The 21,479-nt window shown below is 38.4% G+C and overlaps 1 protein-coding gene across 5 annotated transcripts in view; it reads right to left on the bottom strand.

Annotated features, from left to right (window-relative positions):
- Positions 1-696: 696 nt before the first annotated feature.
- Positions 697-21,479, bottom strand: part of kcnip4a (potassium voltage-gated channel interacting protein 4a) — a 137,192-nt gene continuing 116,409 nt past the window's right edge. Inside the window, exons 1-8 of one of the 5 annotated variants that reach the window (XM_088015739.1) lie at positions 16,606-16,727; positions 14,855-14,979; positions 8,382-8,451; positions 7,828-7,898; positions 4,893-5,000; positions 3,152-3,256; positions 2,996-3,058; positions 697-2,886 (exon numbers count right to left, since the gene is read on the bottom strand). In XM_088015739.1, coding sequence (XP_087871865.1) covers positions 2,839-2,886; positions 2,996-3,058; positions 3,152-3,256; positions 4,893-5,000; positions 7,828-7,898; positions 8,382-8,451; positions 14,855-14,979; positions 16,606-16,720 — 705 coding nt within the window. In that variant the 5' untranslated portion in view covers positions 16,721-16,727 and the 3' untranslated portion in view covers positions 697-2,838. Of the gene's footprint in view, positions 3,257-4,892; positions 5,001-7,827; positions 7,899-8,381; positions 8,452-14,854; positions 14,980-16,605; positions 16,728-21,479 lie in introns of those variants that run through there. The other 4 variants (XM_015008309.2, XM_088015738.1, XM_088015737.1 and 1 more) reach the window with 4 other exon arrangements.

Here is a 21,479-nt window from a genome sequence, read left to right on the forward strand (position 1 = left end):
TTGTTGTGACAAAGCCTCCAACAATCAGTGGCTCACATCAGTGAATAAATGAAAATAATATAAGTTTTACTATTTAAACTCAATAAATAAAAATCAAAAAGCCCAAAGCCATAAAAAATAAAGAAAAAAAACCTTTTACACTAAAGAAATGTATATGAAGATAATTATTTTAATTTTAATACTTCAAGTCTAAAAAATAAAGCTACATTTAATAACTGTTTTAAAACTAAAACTAAACAAATTAAAAAGATTACATCTTAAAAGCCAGAATTTAAATATACTCAATTTCTTAAGTGTACCTGCGTTTATAGATAGTTTGGCGAGTCTTTTTGATTTCAAATATCCAGGTTATTGTGTGAGAGAGAAACAACAGAAATATTGTCTAATGAAAACCAATCAGTACATATATATAATGCCCAGACAAGTAGTTTCCATCCATCAGATTGTTACCCAGCATGCTTGGCTTTTTCCTCCATTTAGTGCCACTCAAATCCTTCACTCAGGAACCAATCATGTTGATTCAGTGTCGGCAGCTAGACGTTGCCCTGCAGGGAATGAAGGAGGGAAAAAAACACCCCAACAAGAAACAACTTTGCAGACAAAGAAATAATGCATCAAATCTGAGATCACCCACCAAACCCCAGTGGTTTTTACTGCTAAAGCAGCAGATTACAAGAACAATCTGAAGACCTGCAATTCCTCAGAGAGCAAGTTTTCATTTAATACTGTACAGCTGACAATTGTTTTATACAATGACCATGACGCTGCCGAGAACTCCTCTACATGAAAAGAGTAAGAATCAAATAAAAACATGTCGATGCTTTACTTTACAAGAAATGTACATACATCATGTCAAAAAATACATCAAAAGCAGCTTGTCCTCCCATTTCATTTTTATAAAGTTGCCGTCATCTCGCGTGATACTTGCGGTAAAATCTTGCTGCAGATGCAAATAAATTTGCTGGAACCTCCAGTAAAGATATCCAAAACACCTTTAAATATGTAGATTTCTTGTCATTTGCAATGTGGAAATTCTGCAGAAATGTCCTCAAATTAAAGTTTGCATTCCTTGTAATGTTTTTCAAGTTGGAAAAAAAAGAATATCTTAAAAATATGATCTTAGCAACTTTTTAAAGTTAAACTGAGTTTTTTAAAATTTGTAATAGAAGAGTATTACACCTCCTTAGGTATAAATATGGCGTGACATATTAGCTGCTCTTCAACATGTGAATGACTTCATAAGACCTGATGTAGCCTGATATAGTTACAAGAAATAACTATTCACCCAAACCTGCTCATATGTACAGTTGGAGCAATAAGTCACCAGATCTCTATAACCGTGGATGCTATACAGATAGCATGTTTGTCTTACCATCAGAAATGTAGACATGGTGTTTGTCAAACTCTGCATGGGTTTTAACTGGAAATGTTCACCTTGACTGGATGAGTCTAACCTTCTTTTTTTTTTCTTTTTTTTTAGCAAAAACCACGCCAGGTGGTTCTGGCGTGCAGCTCAAGATGAATATCTGGGAATGTTGTTGGAGTCTAAAGCATCTTGAACTATTTGAACTGCAAGAATGTGAGATTTAAAATTAGCGGTGTACTGGCAGGAAGAATCAGTGGCAGTTTTTGATATGGTCATTATGGGCCTTTGCCCAGGAGAGCATTAGAAAGAGGGCGGATGAGTACATAAAAAAAATCTATCGTTTTTATCCATCAGTTGTGCATTGAATACGTTTTCTGATGTTTTTATGTAGGTGGAGTCATTCAGTGGTTCAGCAGGCAACCCTATTTGTCACTTTACATGGGTAACTACGCCTGACTGGGAAATCTGAAGAAATTATCTCTTTGCAAACAGCAACCATCTAGTCTAGTCAAAAGTGCATGCTAAACACTTCAGTTACAGATTACAAACTCATTCAAAAACATCAAAGATGCTTAAATGATTTGAAAGAATGACTCGCTCATCACAATAGGATTTCTTGTTTAATCATCTCTTAAAAGGTATAAAAGTTAAACAGCTGAAAAATCTTAAAACAGCTGGGCGTTTTGTACTTTTGTACAAAAAGTAGTTAGCCAAAAAAAAACAATCATCAGGAGGAATAGAATCTTTAGAGTGTGAATCTTTTACGGCATTCTTGTTAAAGGCTGTATTTTTTTGCAACATTTTCTGCTGCGAGACTGTAAGAGAATAATTTATTTTAAGGCTTTATATACATCTTTACCAGGAGTGCCAACAAATTTGTCCACGTCTGTACCCATGTGCTTAAGTTATGGTCCGATTTTGACATCAATACAATCCTTGTGTTGTCTAGTTGGCAAGTAAACACGAGCAGAATTGAGATATTTTCAAATAGACTTCTCATCTAATGTCATATCTTTGAATGTACAACTTAAAAATGGTACAACTTGTTTTTTTCCCCCCCTTCTCTAAATAAAGAGTAAAATCACAGACCACATTCGTCTAAGTCAGGTAAGAAACACTCTGGAAATTGGAGCGAGTCGTTCAATATTCCTAAAGCTGCGAGTCACAGTGATTTCACTTGGCAGTAAATAAAACAAGGCAGGAAATTTGAATTTTTACGTGTAATTTTATTTTACCGCATTTTTAAATATTAAATTGAACCCTAGTTTGATATCTTAAAACAAAATATGAATTCCAGAGTGTTCCCAACATGCTTGCCTATTCCTACTTGTGGCCCAACAGTAATAATGAACAAGATTTTATCTATGGTCAAAAGTCTGCATAGCACACTGTACACAGTATGAGTCCAAGTCAGTAACTGGGCCATGCTAAAGATGATGTTCCTCTCCAAAGCTCCGGCTGGCGGCCAAAAGTTAGAGAACATTCTCAAAGAGATGCATCGATCGCATGATGTTTTCATCCTGGGGATTAGAAAAAAAAAAAAAGAAAAGGGGAGACAATCTGATGAACAACGGCAAGTTTAAGCCAACAGTAGTGAAAAATCAGGGAGTGGGGGGGAATCCAGCTTACGTTTTGGCAACAGTCAATGAACTCGTCTATGGTTACCACGCCATCTTTATTTTTATCCATCTTCTGTTGGAAAGGGAGAATAGAAAAGATGAACAAACACACCAAGGGGGATTTTTCAGAAACTATAAATACAGGAAAACAAACAAAGACACTTGCCTGGAAGAATACTTCTACATGCTGACGAGGCGTCTCCTCTTTCAGGACGGGATATGTGCATTTACCCATCATGTCGTAGATAGCCTTCATGATGTCCAGCATTTCCTGTCATGTGCACACACAAACAAAGCTCTAAAACGTTAAAGAAACAAACGAAAAAAACAAAACAAAACAAAAACCTGGAAATAAAATTTAAACTAACACAAATTACTAAAAAAAGAGCCTTTTGTGGTTTTCCAAAGCAAATAAAGTTTGAGCATAGAGGTTGTCAAGGTTGCCTTACTGTGGTTTTACTTTCGTATGCAGCTTCTGTCAAGCTATGTTTACAGCAGTGACTTATTTTTCCTCAGTGTCTGAGCCAAATGAGTGATAAATAATACATCAGTGTAATGACTTTACTTCCAGCCACCACATTAGCTTGAAGTGACTTTTGGGGGCTAAATGATATGAGAGGACTTTTTTTTACTTAACTTCCTGCTTCTTCCTGAGCAAATCACCACAGAAATAGTCACATTATGAACTCGCATTCAAGTTCAAGAGGTGACTATTTCTTGTATGTTTATTGTCCTTGCTATTGATGGCAGAGTTTGGCGTTCGACGTTCAACCTCGTTGCATGTCTGCAACTTTTGTCTGTGTTCATGGGATTTAAATCCCGAACAACAGCTGCAAAGGAAAGGTTACAAAAAGCAGTGATGCGTCTTTTAAATCGCCCTCCGTTCAACTGAAATAAACTCTCCACATTAAAAGTATCGACAGTGACGTTGCTGAAGTACGGCCGGTGTGAAGGAGACTGTGGATTATTCAGACACTGTTCAAGGATGGGAGACATTATATAAAATTGAAGCCAATCAACAAACACTGAATCAACAGTCTCAAAGTTTTATTCATGCTCATTTAATCCCTGTGTGAATTATAGCTGCTGGCAGTAGCTTTTCATCCAGAAGCCAGATAAAGCAATCATCTGCCAGACACTTTGGTTTTTGTCCAAAAACTTCAAAACTAATGGCAGTCCTCGGAGTGCTGGCTGTTAAAAGTTAATTATTTCTTTACGAGTTTTGTTTGTCTCTTGCAAAGCACTTTGAAATATATTTCTTGTGCAAGGATGCAGACATAAATTTGAGAGTACTGACTTGTTAAATAATCAGCCTCTGCTACGGACTAAGCTGAAGGGGCGTGAACATAAATACAACCCCGGCAATCAAAGAGACAGGATATTTCTCAGCGAGAACTACGGGTCAGTTGCTGGTTTCAAGACACTTGTTTACAGAACAACAGCAGTAACGTAGCGTGCCAATTTAATGACATAACAAATCTTACTGTGGAGTTTTACAGGTTACTAAAGTGTTAATCAAAAAACTTGATCTTGATTGGGTGACGTCAAGTCAAGTCCATTAGCAGAGCACTCTAAAAACAACCAAAGCTAGCAACAGTGGTTAAGAAATTAACAATATTTAGAACAGAACAAAGAACAGAATCTCTATGTAGATGGAAAAAAAATAAAAAAAAAGACCCTCCCAAACTTATGTTAGATATGCGTTTTCCTAAATGCTATTATACTGGCTGAAGCATAATGAAAAAAACAAAAAACAGATGAATTAGAAACACAAGGAATTAATATTAAAAAGTCAAAAGGTTGGAGCCACTGATTAAATCCCCGAGATTGTTTGAAACCAAGGATGTTTTGATAATTCGTTCCTGCGGTCTTCCTTTATTAAAAGAGATAATTATATCATAATGTACCTCTTTAGTGATGTATCCATCTTTATTGATGTCATAAAGGTTGAAAGCCCAAATGAGCTTTTCCTGCACTGTGCCTCGCAGCAGGATCGAAAGCCCCATAACAAAGTCCTGGAACAGAAACAAGAACTGCTTACACGTGTACAAAATATCACACCAGGAAAAAAAACTAAATAAAAACAACAACAACACACATCTCAGACTTAAAATCCCATGAGGTAAACAAAACCAGCCTTCATGCCTCTGCGTTTCTGCCAGCGTACACAATCCACGTTGGTTATTAATTAGAGATGAATGATGAAACAGCAAACGTGGAGGCGCTATAAATCAAAAATACCTCATTATTCAAATGATCAGAAAGCTTATGCTCTGTGTGGGACCCCACAGGGAATCACTGTGTTTCTGCAGAACTGACTGAGCAAAAAGCAGGAAGAGGGTTGGGAGGGGGGTTTAGTTTGGAGTGATGACAGCTCCTCTGTCCTAATAAGCAAATATCTGTCCCTCATAAATATTAATAAAATGCTGCCAGCATCTCAAGTAAACTTGGTTGGGCTGAATAAAAAATGATGGAAGAGACATTTTTGACTTGATTCTTTGGAGAAATCCAGCTTTAGTGTACTGATGGACTTTATAATAAATTGTCAGACCCTACAATTAAGACAAATATTATTTGAGTTCCACCACTACTACTTAAATAAACGCACCATGCCAAACAAAGATGCTGTCTATGAAATCAATTAGTAGTTTTGGAAACTACTGATTGACTACTTATTCTGGAAAAAAAAAATCATAATAATTTTGCCTTGTCATTAAAGCAAACATACTTCGGATTAAGCTTTCTGGTAAACATTCAAAATCTTTTGAAGAAAAGGTTGGATGTGTGGAAAAACACCTCATGCTTCCTGCATGATGGAGGATCTGTGATGTTATGGGCCTGATTCTCTTCAGTAGAATCCAACATTGACTGCAGAGTGTTATACACTGTTTTTAAAAATAAGTAAGACATTTTAAATTAAAGCACTTTTCCTCCAAAAAACTCCATCCAAAGATGTCAGGGCATGTAAAGCAATGGCTCTTCAACAGGCGATTTTTTCTGGTGTAAGTTTTTAGCCCAGTAATTTGGTTTTCTACCAACATAAGGAGGGGTAGAAGTGTCACAATCCATAAAATACACAACGTTGTGACTTTTTTACACTTATATGTTGTTCAGTATATTTTGCATGATAAGTGACTGAATTACAATTATATGTTAAGCACAATTTACATGATGATTATTATTAATTGTATTGAACATGATTGTATATAATTACAAAGGTGAAGTGGAATATATTTAAGTGTGAGACATGATTTATTTGAATCAAGGAAGTCTTTTATTTTGAAGAATGCTTAACAGGATCTGGTTCTGTGTTGTCACTACCTTGCTTTTGTTGATTTTTGGTTGCTAGGTTACGAACAAGTGTTGCCGTTTTTTCTCTTCAATAAAAACTGAACACAAAGGTTCAGTGAAAGACATACGAGCCTCCGTCTTGTTTTAAGAAGCTTTACTCCGTAACACATAATAGTTCAATTTGACTGTAATAAATGTTAGATACGTAAGTGGGGAAAAAAATAATCAATATTTATATAAATGTCAATACTTTATTAAAAACACAAATAATTAAAAGTGAAATTAATTGACTAGAACTTGAATACATTTGAAGTTTCAAAGGATGTTTACTTAATTCAAAGTCAGTATAAATAATTCTGATTTAACTTTCCACAGTCCACCATTAAGCAATTTGAATTGCCACTGTTGCTAATCTCATAAACCCCAACAGAAGAGCAACTCGCCTGGCACTTTAAAACAGTGACTACGACAGGTCAGGCATGGGAGATGAAATAAATTCATGATATGAAGGAACAAAGTTGAGAACTGTTTTCGTTATTAGCCGTATGGGCAGTTGCCCAGGGCGGCGTTAGAGGGGGAAGTTGCACCACATACAAAACATAACTTATCTTAGCTGCAAACTTTCCACTGCTTTCATGAATGTGCCGTCAACACACAGTTGGCGCTCGTGTTGAGAAAATGCCTTCAGTTCGCCACTAAGAAATAAGAAGATCAGGCATCTACTGTGGAGATGCTGTCAATCACACTCTGCACACATGGGGTGATGCTCAAGATATCATATATTTTTTCTTTCTCACCTGTCTGGTTTGGTTTGCCCATAACCATCTGGAATTTTTTTTTTTAAACTACTTTTTTTTTTTTTTATGTACTGTAAATGTAACCTGGGACCACTTCTGTGAGTTTATGTGATGCAGCCAAAACCAGAAAGAAATTCAGCAACAATAGAGAAATTCATTAGGGCTGAAATTCATTTCGCAAGTCAAATGAAAAAGCCTCACACACAAGGTTACAGACTTGTGGTGCAAAAAAAAAAAAGAAAAAGGGTATTCAAGGCACGGTGACATTTGCTTTTGTAATATTATGAACTTGTGTTCCTAGTTTTAAAGGCCAAGTTGCGGATATTTTGCCTTTTTTTGTGAAACAGAATCTGTAGGTTTTATGATAGAGGTTGATGCTGGGAGAGAGAGAGAGAGAGAGGGGCTAACCCAGGGCAATGTTTCTGCAAGAACCGTCACTAAGATGGATGTAGAAAATGAATGGTCACAATAGAAACCCAGAGTAATGTCCAGTTGGTAGACGGAAGCTGCAAAAACTCTGAACAGGGGGAAAAGAAGTGTGGCAGTGGTGATTCTGTAAAAACATCTCAGAATATTATGAGTCTATGCTACTATGGTACAAGTTGATATTTGTACGTTTTTTTTTTTGTTTTTGTCACATCTACCAGGGGTGCTAATTAATATAGAGGGAAGGGAATTCTTTACTGTGAGGATATTGCCCTACTAGTTCTTATTTTTTGTTAGACTGCGTTATTCTTTCCGGCACCTTGCTCACCTCAAAGCTCACAGAGCCATTGTGATCCGTGTCAAACGCGTTGAACAGGAAATGCGCATACGTCGAAGCATCTACAAAGAGGAAGAAAAGCACACAAAATCAAAAATCATTCGTGACCAATTACAGCCCATCTGACATCAAAAGTAGCACCTTCTGATAACAAGAAAATAGTTCAAAGCCTTATTACTACTTTCTTTAGTAGATATATGTGCAGCTTCAAAGAAAAGAAGCAGCTCTTGCAGAGAGAAGAAGAAAACACAGACATCTTGGAGCTGAGAGTTTTCTCCTGGTTTCCTGTGTGGGGGAGCTCATGTGTTTACTGCTCTGCCTGTCTGAGTGCATGAATCAAAGCCTCCTAATGCTTCCTCTATTTTTCCTCGAGTTGGAGACAATAATGATGAAAGCTGAAGGCTGCACACATAAAATATAATCTCAATTTTTTTAAGCATTTGCTTTGGTTAGAATTTAAGTACACTGGACTTGATGAGACAAATGGACTTGGTATTGAAACAGGTCACACAGGAAACGGGGCATAGCTACGTCCTACTTCGTACCTCCTTGTGGAAAAAACTGTGCGTAGATATCTTTAAAGGTTTCTTCATTGACGACGCCACTTGGACACTCCTGAAAGACAGGGTGAGTTAACAAAGATCATTTCCCAATCGTAAAGACTCTTTTCTAGTTTGAAACTTTGCTTAAGCACGCCGATTCTAAACACATTCACGCTGAATTAAACAACCTCCTCTCTTTGGGAAAGTTTTGATTATTTTTTTTCCCTCTCTTTTCTTCTTTCTGTGACTCTTTGTGCAGGCCATAATCCCAACCCAAGACCGGTGGCATTCAACTGCAAACCCGCCCCACCTCAGCAGAGATTTTATCTAGAGCCTTTTGAAGCCACCCACCTTTGCCGGTGGCATTCACCGAAAAGACATTTATGTAACGCCTCCAAGAAAGACACTTTTGTGCCATTTTAGAGAACCAAAGATATTGCAGATGACCTTGGTCAGAAGCAGAGCGCTGATGAAGAAAGTTCGTTTTTGCAGGCTCGGCTTGGCTCTCTTGCTGCAAATCTGCAGCACACTGAATATTTAAGATGGAAGGAACTGAAACGGAGAGAACAAGGTCAACGCTCTGAATATACTTGAGATTTTTCAGATTTTTCTTCTTTTTTTTTTTTGCATGTACAAATAACCAAAACGGAGGTAGTAGCTGTAAACTAAACAGCAGCACAGATCGCTGATGGAAGAGCTGCTGCCATGTGATTGGCTGATTCACAGCTGTCATTAAAAAAACTGTACAGATATACTTAAAAAGGTAGTGAGCAATTATACACCACAACATCTGGATGTAGGGTGACAATTTGTTGGTTGGCAATTTTGCGAATTAAAACAAGTCCCAATAGCTCAAAAGGAAAATCAACCAACACAAATGATTTTAATCATCACCTTCTTCTCCAAAGCGAATAAAACATTGGATTTTCGTAAAAACACCTTTGTTTGGTGTCTAGTTTGAAGGCAAAATTATATGCAGAATATTTAAATCAGTGGGTTATCAGTGAGGTTACTGTGAAGAGCAGGGTTTTGTCATTGGCTGACTTTCTGTACGGATGAAGATAAGCTGGAGATTCATAAAGACCACAAGAACAAAAGTAGCTGAAAAGCAGGAAAAAAACCACAACAACAAAGTTTGGATTCAACTACTTGGCTGAAAGGTTCGGTACAAGCTGGAAAATGTGAATCTATCCTCACTAGAAGGTACGTCGAACTCCTTTCTCACAGTAGCAAGTAATTGTGCTCATATTTCACCGTTAGAGAACCCTGAGCGACAATGGTGCGACTGTCGAGGCTAAAAGGAGAAAAACGCTGCTGCTCTGTTCAGTTTGCTAAACATTAGATTCAATAAACAAGTCAGAAAGCAGCCAGGAAAACATTGTACTGTGAACAACCGAGACCAAAATAGAAAGCTTTAAGGAATCCTAAAGTTTGGAAGAAGATTAGACTGCATTCCAGCAAACACAGGGACAGCTGTCTGTAAGCGAAATGTCACAAAAGAACCAGGAAGGAAGGCAAAAACTACCTCTGCTAACAAGGAGAATGAAGTTAATATTTTAGACTGACAAAAAAAAAAGAAGCAGTAGATTGTCTGAAAACCTGAAATGACAAGAAGCCAGACATTCTTGTCACTTTTAAAAGCTGATAAAAAGGTCTGGCTGCTTGAAAGAACAATATAAATCGAAGATGACAGATGACTCAACACTTCTGAGATTTTCCAACTATAAAGCAATGCTGCTGTGGCTTAAATGAGTGTAAAAAATATAAGAAAGTCTTTGAGTATAAGCAATTTTGATAAAAAAAAACAACCCCTTGGTATTAATTATCAGCTACGGTTATCAAATTTAGAAAAAAAAGATGAAGAAATGAAGAAAGTAAAGATAAAACATTGTAGTTCTGCTTTAAACAAGTGTTTTGTGTTTGGAATCTCAGAGAATTAGAGGAAGTTCTTTGCACAATTCCTCTGAGATTCTTTTGTGTCTAACCCACACCTAACCCACTTTTAGAGAGAAGATTTTTTTTTTTTTTTGGTAAGACAGAAGCCAGGGAAACAAGGGAAAAGACAAGTCAGCCTTAATATTTTCCATCAGTCTACAGCAAAACTGAGACATTCATTTATCTGGCCATTTTCAATGAAGTCCCTTACAGATATCTTCTATATTTGCTTTAGTTTCAGACTTGGAACATAAAAAAACAACTTTATTATAAACAAAGTAAAAGCAAAGTGCAGGTTTCAAATGACGTTTTCATATACTGGGGTAAAAAAAAGACACTGTAACACCATTTTTAGATTACATTTGACTAGCCAGCCTAAAGACTGATTACTGCAGAGCACGTAGAATCAAGACAGCCTTTAAACAGAACTTCTCTGACAGCTGGAAGTGGGATAAAAACTCAAAAAGCAAACGAGGAACATAGTTACTAACATCTATCAGTCTGAAAAGTGTTTCAAATGCATTTCTAGGAGCATCGAGATTCAAGTGGACGAGAGTGGGCGCCATTGTCAACATGATGGAGAAAATATGCAACAGTGGTTGAATTTTCCATGAGACAATAAATATTTTAAGAGTGCCTCAACGACTCATCCAGGAGGTCCCAAAGAATTACTGGCCTCATTAACAGTGACTCAGTTCATCTCACTGTTCACGATTCAAACAAACAAAACAACAACAAAAAACCCGCCGGCATGGCAAAAACTGTATTTAACCGCAGCTGATGATAGAGAACACAAAGGCTTGGCTCACTTTTGCAAAAAAAAAAAAAAAGTTATCTAGCTGATCTTCAAGACTTTTAGGATATTATTCTGTGGACTGAACAGACGAAAGTTGAATTTTCTGGAAAGTGCGTGTCCCATTCCAACAGGCGTAAAAAAAAAAAAAAAAAAAAGCCTGTTAACAATCCTAAAGGAGAATATATCACCTACAGTTTGTGACCTTAAGTTCAAATTTACTTAGGTCATGCAGCAGGACAAGAATGATCAGAAAGTTCACCTCTAAACTGTTTAAAACACAGTGAAGGTTTTGTACTGGCCTCCAAGTAGCAGGTTCTGTTTAAAGACATCTAATATGACTGAACTAAAATCATCTGCAGTGATATAAAAATATCATAAATGCTTTATAACACCTGGGCAAGTTGATGGCAGAAGGGCGATTAGGCTGCTTTAACATTACCCCAGTTAGTTTGAATTACTTCATTTCTCTCAATAACTGAAATCATATCTTTTTTTTATTTTAACTCGGGTTATCATTGAGGTTAAAGTTCGATTTATGACATTAAACACTTAGGAGTGATTTAAAAACTCAGCAAAGCAGAAGGAAATTGCCACATAAGAATTCCTCCTCAATCTGATTCAGTCAGAAATTATGTTACTAAACTTTTAAAAAAAAAAAGGCTTGGATCTGGACAGCTCAGAACTTACATTTTATTTATTTACTTATTTATTTTGAACGTGACAGAAGTAAGAAATCACACGTATGAACAAGGAACTTATGAACTCCTACCCCATAAACTCATACAATATTTTCAGATGGACCCTCATTATTAAATCAAATAATAATAATAATAATAATAACAAGACTTTGCCTTTCAATTTTAACATCATTTGTATAACTTGAGGATATCGAAGATAAAACAAAATTGAGAGCATCTTGTATTTTGTTCAGAGCATAGTTTCCTATTGGCCAAACGTGAATGAATATTTATGGAGATGATGGGATGTTTACCCGCACAGTTTAACCTCACTTCAACAAGCACTTTAGATTACAGCCTACCACACCATTAGCACGCTAATGTATCTCTTGCTCTGGGACCGCTGCTTCCTCTGAAATGTGTGGCTCTTTGTGACAGACATTTTGGGAACCTGAAGGTCAGCAATCAAGAGTGATGTTTTACCGAACAACACCGATGACATAATTCATCAGCGTTTACATTTTGTATTTTTATTCTCGCGACGACGCTCGTCGGAGAGGCAATTTATCAACCGAGTGCTGCCCGCTGGTCATCCAGTTATGATTCAGTGCTCTTGCAATTCAATTTGAGGTTAACGGTAATGGCTACATCATCACTACTGGCCACATCGGGATAGCAATGTTCTCATGGCCTTGTTTTGAATGTTTTTTTTTTATTTTTATTTTATAATCATAAATGTAACCATAAACCAAAAACGAACAAGAAATTACAATGAAATTCATTTAGTTTGCTCATATCTCATTGAGACTGTCAGCGATTTCGAAGGATCTGTATCTGTATTGGTTTGGCACGCTCGTCTTCCGTGATGAGCAAATCACAAACACAATCTCTGAAAGACGAAACTGACCAGGCATGACATCCGGGAGCAAAATCACGCTGTGAACGGAGACATCAGGAACAATGCGACACAAATTGAGAGCTCTTAGTCAAGTGCTTTGAACCGGTGACCTCAGGCGATCTCCAGGAGTTGAGGTCAGAATCTGAGGGCTTGTTTTGTTCCCCGTTAGGCTCATTTCTGAAGCTCCGAGCGGCCGCTTCATAAAGTCACCTGTCAAAATAAACGACCTCCGTCTGCCACCTGCGTCGGAGCCGTTCGATTTGCCCCCGAATCTCCGGACAACAAGGACAAAGAGGCCAAACTTCTCATCATGGGAAGCCGGCCAGCTTCTATTAGTCTGCTGCCCTTAAAAGCTCTCCTTCACTCTGCCAATGACACCAGAACAAGACAAAGTGGAGCTGTTTGTCTCCAGGGGCTCGACGAGGGAGAGGGATGAAAAACATTCAGCAGCAGTAATCCGAGCGCCGTCACCATTTGCTTCTTTACAAATTAGACTTTTGCTCCAGCATAATGTAATTATACAAGAGGGATAAACGATGCATAAACAACATTAAAGAATATTTGTACAAACTATGAAGTTTAAGTGGGAAAGAAAAGCCTGAGAGAGACCAATAATGCCAAGTCTACCATCCTTTGGAGGAAAGCATCAGTAGATTGGCTTCATCACTGTTGCTCTTAAAGGTATATGCACCAGCTATGCAGTGTTAGAGCAGCTTCGAGGCGGGTTCAGGAATTTCTTTTTAATACTCTGAAATATCCTTTTTCATATTTTCTCTCTTTACATAAGCTGGGCTAAAGCTCTATATTCACATCTGACAAATATTTGGAATCATTGACATGATTTAGTGTGGTGATGTCAAACTCCAGTCCTCAAGAGACTTCTAGTCCTCTACAGCTTCTAGATGCGTCTCTGGTCCATCACACCTGAATCAGATGGCTGAATTACCTCCTCAGCACACAGTCAAGTTCTCCAGAGTCTTGCTAACGACCTAATTATTTGATTCAAGTGTGTTCAAGCGAAGGCACGTCTAAAAAAAAAAATCGCAGGACAACGGCCCTCGAGGACTGGAGTTTGACACCTGTGATATGACGGAAGAGACGAAAGTAAATCACAGAGTCGAAGTTGCTTGAGATGAAAGTTTCCACATCACCTGCTGATGTTGGTTCACTGTGTTTTATAAAGTTAGAAATCAATGGAAACTCAGATATTTTAAGTTCAAGCCTTATGAAGATGCTAAATTCAAATTCACACTGCCAGAAGTAACCACACCTGGTTTATTGACCATCTTATCGATGTACTCGAGCGGCCATAACCGTCACTTGACCTGAACCCAATAGATTATCTATGGAGTATTGGCAAGAGGGAGATGAAAGACACCAGAGCAAGTAACTCAGATAAACTGTTTTAAAGAAACCTGGAATTGCAGAACACTTCAGAAGAACAACAGGCTGATCTGTTCATTTAAAAAAAAGGCAAGAGTGAACGTATACAGTGCTGCATATGTGCACACTGTTCAGTAGGCTGGCATTTCAAATCTAATTGGCTCTAGAGACCCAAAAAGTTGTAAAGTTTCCCTTTTTCAATTATTCTTTTAATGTATGTCTATTTATCTGCTGGTTCTCCGTCAGAAACTAAAGTGATCAATAGAAATATGCCGTGACAAATGAAGAGCAATGATAAAAGTAAAGTTATTTAAAAATAGATCAATGCTAAAAGCACATTTTTCATCTCCTAACTAATGGGATAGGGAATAGTCCTTCCTATACTTATCCAGACTTGGGAAATGATCAAAAGTAATTCCAATGTTTCTCAGTGCTTCAAAGACTGCAAGAATCCTGAAACCCTAACCTGGATTGATAAGTAATCTGAACTAATTATCCAAAATACAGTTAATAGAAAGAAACTTTAAAATCCTCAACAATTTGGCTTTTATAACAATAGGTGCAAAATGTAAAGAATGCAGCAAAGAAAATTAGGTATGATAGTTTTCGGGACGTGAGAGGAAATCCTCCAGTCAACCTCTGCAGTGGAGCTTGTGAAAGAATAAATCAACAAAAAAAAAAATCAAAGACAGGCAAATGTTTTAGATATGTCGGAGAGAGGGGAGACGAAAGACACACTGTACATAATATATATACAACGTAGCTCCACAGTGGGTGCATCACTTACATTCTTGAAGCCGCGGTAAAGGATCTGGAGCTCCTTCCGGGAGAAGCGTGTCTGTGCCTCGAGCTGCTCCAGGCCCTCGGGGCGATGACGGACTGCAGAGAGTTCCAGCTCATCTTCAACGCTGTCTGAAAGGGAGAAGGAGCCAACGGTCAAACTAGACCAAACCCGCACTGGAATAAATCTGAAACCAGGAATGCAAATACGCAGCGCTCTGCAAAAATGATTAATGACCTAAAACGTTTTACATTTTAACAACACAATCCAGTGTTTTCCATAGACCAACAAAAGGTGATGCGTACACGTGAATGTACACGTACATTTGTATTCGACCCCCACTTTCCACCCCCGATCTGATACGCACAAATAAAATTTAAGCTCAACCTAAAAGTCACCTACTTTGTTAACAGAGATCAAGTGTTTAATGTAATCTCTGTATGATTTCAGTTGTTCTGTGAAGGCCTCAGGTGTTTAAGAGAACATCGGTAAACAAACATCATGAAGATCAAGGGTCAGAATACATTAGTGATTAATTTTAAAGCACAGATGGGATATGAAAGGCCTATAAAATCCAGTTTGGTTAGATTAGAAATAGAAACATTTTAACTACATAAAAAAAGAAGGATAGAGGTGGCAGCATCATGCTGTGGGAATTATTTTCCTTAATAGAGTAGGGAAGTTGGTCCGAGCTGATGGGGAGATGAATACAGGTCAATCATGGAAGAAAATCTTTAATAGGCTGTTAGAGGCGTTAAGATGACCTAGTCAAAGTACAGATCTAAATCCAAGTGACAATGTGATTCAACTTGGTTTTGTTAAAATAAACCGGCATAAAAAGGTTTGTAGATGTTAGAAACTACCAAAATATCTGTAGCAACTGTTTTAGCAACATTTGACCACCAGGGGTTGAACGCAAATGAACAATTTAACAATTCTTATAGACAGCCATTTTCATCCCATTTCAAGAATGTGAAGAAGGTTCTAGAGGTACTAAAACCAATACAATTCAAGGCACTGTAACTTTTCAAAACTACAATATTGAAGATGAACATTTAGCCACAAAATGCTGTACATCTGCTAAAACACCTTCTGGTAGTCTGTTGTACCTTATTATACCAGGTTTCTCTTCTAGGCTTCAATAAAAACCAAACACTCCTTTCTTCTCTAAAACAAATATGATATCAGAAGTAATTAGTGTAGTTGAGACCCCCAAACACAAGTCAGCGTGGCAGAGAGCCTCTGGATGAGAGTGCACAGTAATAAACCCCGAGGAATGCTTTAATGGGCTTATTATGATGGCAGACGCTGTCTGGGCACTGTCACTGCGCTGCAGCGTCCTCGCAGCGCTGCGCTCCACTCTCATACACCTGAAGTGTGACATCCTGTCTAAGTGCCTCATTAGCATCAAAGAGTTTTGCTGCACCCAACAATAAAAGGCCAAATATTCCAGCAGACCACATTTCACCTGTTGCTGTGGAGCAAACGCAGTGCTGTGACAGGTGATGTTTTCCCTAAACCTGGTCAAGATGAAAAGGAAAAAAAAAAAACAAAAAAAAAAACCAGGTAGCACCTATGACATTTTGAACATTCAAGCGTTATTTTTATGTTTGGAAATAAATCTGCAAACATTTGTCAGTGAATTGGTGAAAGGCAGATGACCAAAGCCTGAAGGCCACAAGGAGAAAGGCAAAAAAAAAAAAAAAAAAAAAAGAAAAACCCTATAAAAATCATCATAGAGAGGAAGAGCCACTTGCTTTGATTGCAGGAGGATGGCTTTTTGCCTGTGGAGCACGGAAAGAGCCTCATGAGTCGAGCTCTCACCCCTCGCTTGTGGACAATCTGAGGGTAACCTGGGAAATACAGCATCATCTCTCGTGGTTACCCAGGCAACAGCCTCAGGTACATTTTGCTACAGGAAGCTGGGCATGCAGGAGATGAGGGGTGCATTAATGCTCAAGGAGATAAAATTGGCCTGTCTGGTTTTTCAGGACAACACCACAAGTATTGTGCACAGTATTAAGGTTACAGCTGGTGGCCTAAAGACAGGGCAGAAGACCAGCACTGACCAATAGCTGGTTTTAAATAAAACTGGTGACTGGTGTTTGTTAGTCTTACTACAGCTAAGCTGCAAATTTAAGCTAGCAAGAGAGAGAGAGACCGTATTGGCTGCTGCAGCTTACTGTCAGTGTGCTAAAACATGACTCGTTAAACTTTAGATTAATTAAATTTATGAAGTACATCACATCAAGTTGTCCAGGAGTTGCTCCAGTTTCTCAAACGTCCAACATGTAAGATTTTCTTTTCCTGAAATTCTGATTTACTTTTACACAAAAAGCTAAAATTTTATTTTGTTATTCCACAAAATATTTTCCTAAAAGTCTCCAACATGTTTTTGGTCAATCTGAGACCTTGAAGGCTACAGTCTTTTTAAAATTTTATTTTTTCATTTATGGATAAGAGCTCGGTGGTTTTCTGGAGTCTCAAAGCTTTAGAAATGGCTTTTCCCCCCTACTTTTCTAATCGGATAAATATAAAATGTTCCTCATCCATTCTTGAACTTGTTTAGATTGGTACTTAAAGTGATTTTTGAGATCTTTTAGTCTACTTCACTGTCATGATTTCTTGATTTCTTGATTGAGGTTTTGGTATCACTGGGTCACATACTGTAATTCAAACTCAAGGATCACTGTGCAGAAGTTGTTCACATCTGGGCATTAGAACCAAGAGAAATTAGTACATAAATAGTTAAAATACATAGCATCCAAGTGTTCAAACTGAAATCGTACACCCCTGATGCTCGGCACCACGTTGTCAGTTTAAGTAACGTCTCTGTTTAAAAGTTAACAGCACCGTTTCCCCTCCTACCCCGAGCCATTCTTAAAGATTTAGTGCGACTCTAATGGCACCTGTGGGTGCACAGATAAGGCCTCCGGCACTTCAAACTATTTCTCAATCATTTGATGACTGGTGAAGACAAGGGTGGAGGGCACAGCGCGTTTGTGGCTAGTCAACACGACGCCAGGAGTGCTGATAGACCTCTGCAAACCTGAGCTATAAAGAGGTGTCGCAGAAACAATTACCTCACAGAGTAGAGGCAGTGAAAATTGTCTCATAAATCTGCAGTCTGGCCTGGCGACATCGTGGAGGTTTCAGGGAAAAGGGGAAAACTTGTCGGGAGAAAAATGACACGTAGAAAGGTGAAATAAATCAATCTAGACTTCATATGATTCCTTTGTCATTATGCTAAGTCGATTTGTAAAACCGCAAAGGCTGACTATCATAAAAACATGACCAGACTGGCTTCTCATTCCAACACAGCCAGACTTTGCAGGTCTTGCTCAGCGCGTCAGCGGAGCAAAAGCAGAATCGGGACTGGCACAGTCTTCATAACGATGAACAGAACTGTTAAAAAACAAACTTCTCTACCTCGAAAGATAGTCGTTTCACTTCAGCTGAAGGTTGCTTCACAGCACAGTAAATAATAGCACAGCAACTCCAAAGCTTAGTGGATGAAACTCATAGGTTCCCGTTACCTCGTCGCCAGCTTTCCTTCCTAACCTGATTGGAGAGGACACGTCTCAGTGCCTTCACCGAGACTGAACTGGACAGATGTTCATTTTATAACAGAGACATATTAGTCTTGACAGCTGGCTGGCTGTATTCAGAAGCATTAGGTTACTACAGAGGGACATCCGTTCAAATTTAGAGCTCAAGGACAATGTGGCAGGGTTGGAGATCAGGAGTGTCTGCAAAACAATGAGGCTAGAAGAAAAATGTTGCATAAAATGTTGCTTCTAAAAAACCCTAAAGTCAGGGCGGCTGATAAAAAGCCAAACCAATACCAGGGACACTGTGCTTTGTATATCAGTTTCATGACGAAATGAAAGTTCAGCTGGTGATATGAACTGATTCTGACAGAATCCCCCAAAACCCAGCCTTTTTCAAAACATCATACTGACAGGTTGTTCAAAAACTACAACACTCTTCGGTGTACAACTTTCTACTGAGAGGATGACTCAAAGTTAGCCATTTTTAGTGTCACAAGTTAGACATCTGCAGCAGAAGAGAATAAGTGGTAGATCTGGAGTCTTCAACACAGAGTTTCCACCCAGGAGATGCTGTTGAGAGACAGGAAGACCCCAAATCTCCTACATTTATCACTCCGGTCTTACATGTCTCGTCACTTTTTACAATCCGTTTCTGTTTTAGTGGCCTTTATTACATTGGGGAACGTGGCCTCCGAAATGAGCACACGTTTATTTTGGATGTGTGCTCATTTCTGACTTTACAGAATTTCCAACATTTTTTTGGAAATTATATGAAATTAATCTCAAAACTTCTCAGTTTTTAGCAGGACATTGTTACCGTTTTTCTTCTTCCATCTACTTCCATCTTGTCATCCATTGGTAAGCGTGTTAAACAAAATTTCAGAAAAACTAACGAAAATCACGTAATTACAAATGAAGCCTTTACTTGACTTTGAATTCAACTTTACTCCAACATAACAATGGATTGAGAATTTGACAAATGCCAGGCCTTAAATGGATCAGGGCAAAATCTTAGACCAAGTAATCTCTGCTTCAAAGATGTATTTATTTTTGTTATAAAATGACAAATCTTAAACTGAACAAGATACTGAGGAGAAGTAATTTGAAAAACACTATGTTTAGCTCTAGCAGATACATCTGCATTTGCTAAAATCCTTATGATCAGATTAGAGCATTGCAACAATCAGAAGTTGGAGTAGACCTACATAAATTTGACTGGTGCATCTTTAATAAGGACTGATGGGTGGAGAGAAATGAAGGCAAAGTTCAGTCACTCAGGAGTTGATGAAGGGAATCATGAGAGCAGATAAACAGTACTGGTCGTCTAAAATTTGTTTGTCTGTTTTAATGAGAAGCATCTGACAAAGTGTCTGCGCTAATGTAGAATTGCTGTACCCTGATGCTCTTCCATTTCGATGCAAAATGTCACAGAAAGGTGTTGTCCTGAAGAATCCAGGGTGAGCAGATTCTGCAAACTCTAAACATATTTTAATTATTTAGTTGTGAACCGCAAACAAATATCATCATGCTGTACTTTTGCCTTCCCTGAAAGGAAAAAACAAAACTGATCGTTGGACCTTTTTGAGTGGCGGCTCTTTAATTGGATGCTTTAGCAGAATATGCAGCTCATCGAATTTATAATTCACAGCCACCTCTAAGCAACAACGCTGCCCCAGCCGTTCTGCCATGCAGTGCTGCGAGAGATTGAGGCTGCGAGACCCCACGAGGGTCTTAAACAAAGAAAAATCTCTCAGGAAATCGAATTACCATGGGACACAGTATAACTAGCTTTCTGGTCTATAGCCATAAAGCAGTCTGCCACCCGGCGTCGTCTTCTCCACCGAGCCAACAGAACTGCCTTAAAACCTAAAAAAATTGGCATTAAGAACTTTTCCCCCTCTCTCTCTCCCCATCCCGGCTGAGTTACTGTCTAGAGCTTCATCAATCAGCTCTCAAAGGTAAGGTCGAGCTGGAGGGTAAAGCCTTACAAGCCTTAAATCAATGTCACAAACCCCCCCTGAAAGGAGTGGCTTTTAAATAATACATACATTTACATCAAGCACAAACTGGAATTATTCAAAAAGCTCCTTAAAAATCAATAAATCTTGGATCGGTTCTTGTGTCGACGTCCACGTCTTGATGAACGGTGCTGCTGAGCTTGTAGCTTTGGCTTGAGATTTAAACCTCTGTTTTTTTTTCCCCTTTTTCTTGCATGTGTTAATACTGAGCGCAGCAGAAAAAGGATGCATGAGCTCAGTAAGTACAATGGCCTCGGTTCAGCCCGGGGCTCGAATCACATTCACCGAATGAACCGTTGGCCAACAGAGAGCTGTTCTTCTACTTTAATTTCAAGTCAGGAGTGAGGCACATGTTTAATCATTTTAATAAAAGGTACGATAAGCACGGGAGTAGCCTTTAATACAGAACAGAGGAGAGGTGAAGTCGTAAAAAAGTTTCCTTTCCTTGTTTTAAGTTAAAATGTTAAGTCTTTACCTTTGACAGTATGAAACTTTAGAAACTTTCTGGACATCAGCAGTGTCATTACGAGGCGTTTGCTTTACATGAATACAAAACTTACTCGTAGCATAGTGACGCTGACGCTACATACGTAGGTGGTGTCAAAATCAATTAAGATCTGAAGAGATTTAACAGTAAGTCTCCAGTTACAATGTCATATATTAATTAGAGTTGTGTCACAAGACACTGAAGGAGGGAGTCGGTTTTCTGACATTTACGCAGCAAAAAGCTGCGAGCCGCTGATATGCTCCTGATGTCCCCTCATCCCGCTGACGCTGACAAACCGATCTAATCTCAACCTGGGCTCACTCCTAATATAGCCGGTTCTGAGTTCTGGCAGTGAATCACAGAGAAGTAACCAGCTGAGGTTCCGAGGGTATCGGCCTCATCACGGCACGCTGGCGCTCATTTCCATTTAAGGGTGAACTAAGAAAACATAGTAGAGCATTAGATAGGTGATGAAAAGGCTGATCATAATCGCGGTTCAGCTGTCCTAGATGTGTTCAGGACTTAAATGTGTCAAGACGCAATAAATTTTGTTCTGTGCTACCCTGATGTTTTCA

This window comes from Poecilia mexicana, unplaced genomic scaffold (genome assembly GCF_051168715.1).
Source record: "Poecilia mexicana isolate PSO_F unplaced genomic scaffold, ASM5116871v1 scaffold_18, whole genome shotgun sequence".
NCBI classification, from domain to species: domain Eukaryota; kingdom Metazoa; phylum Chordata; class Actinopteri; order Cyprinodontiformes; family Poeciliidae; genus Poecilia; species Poecilia mexicana.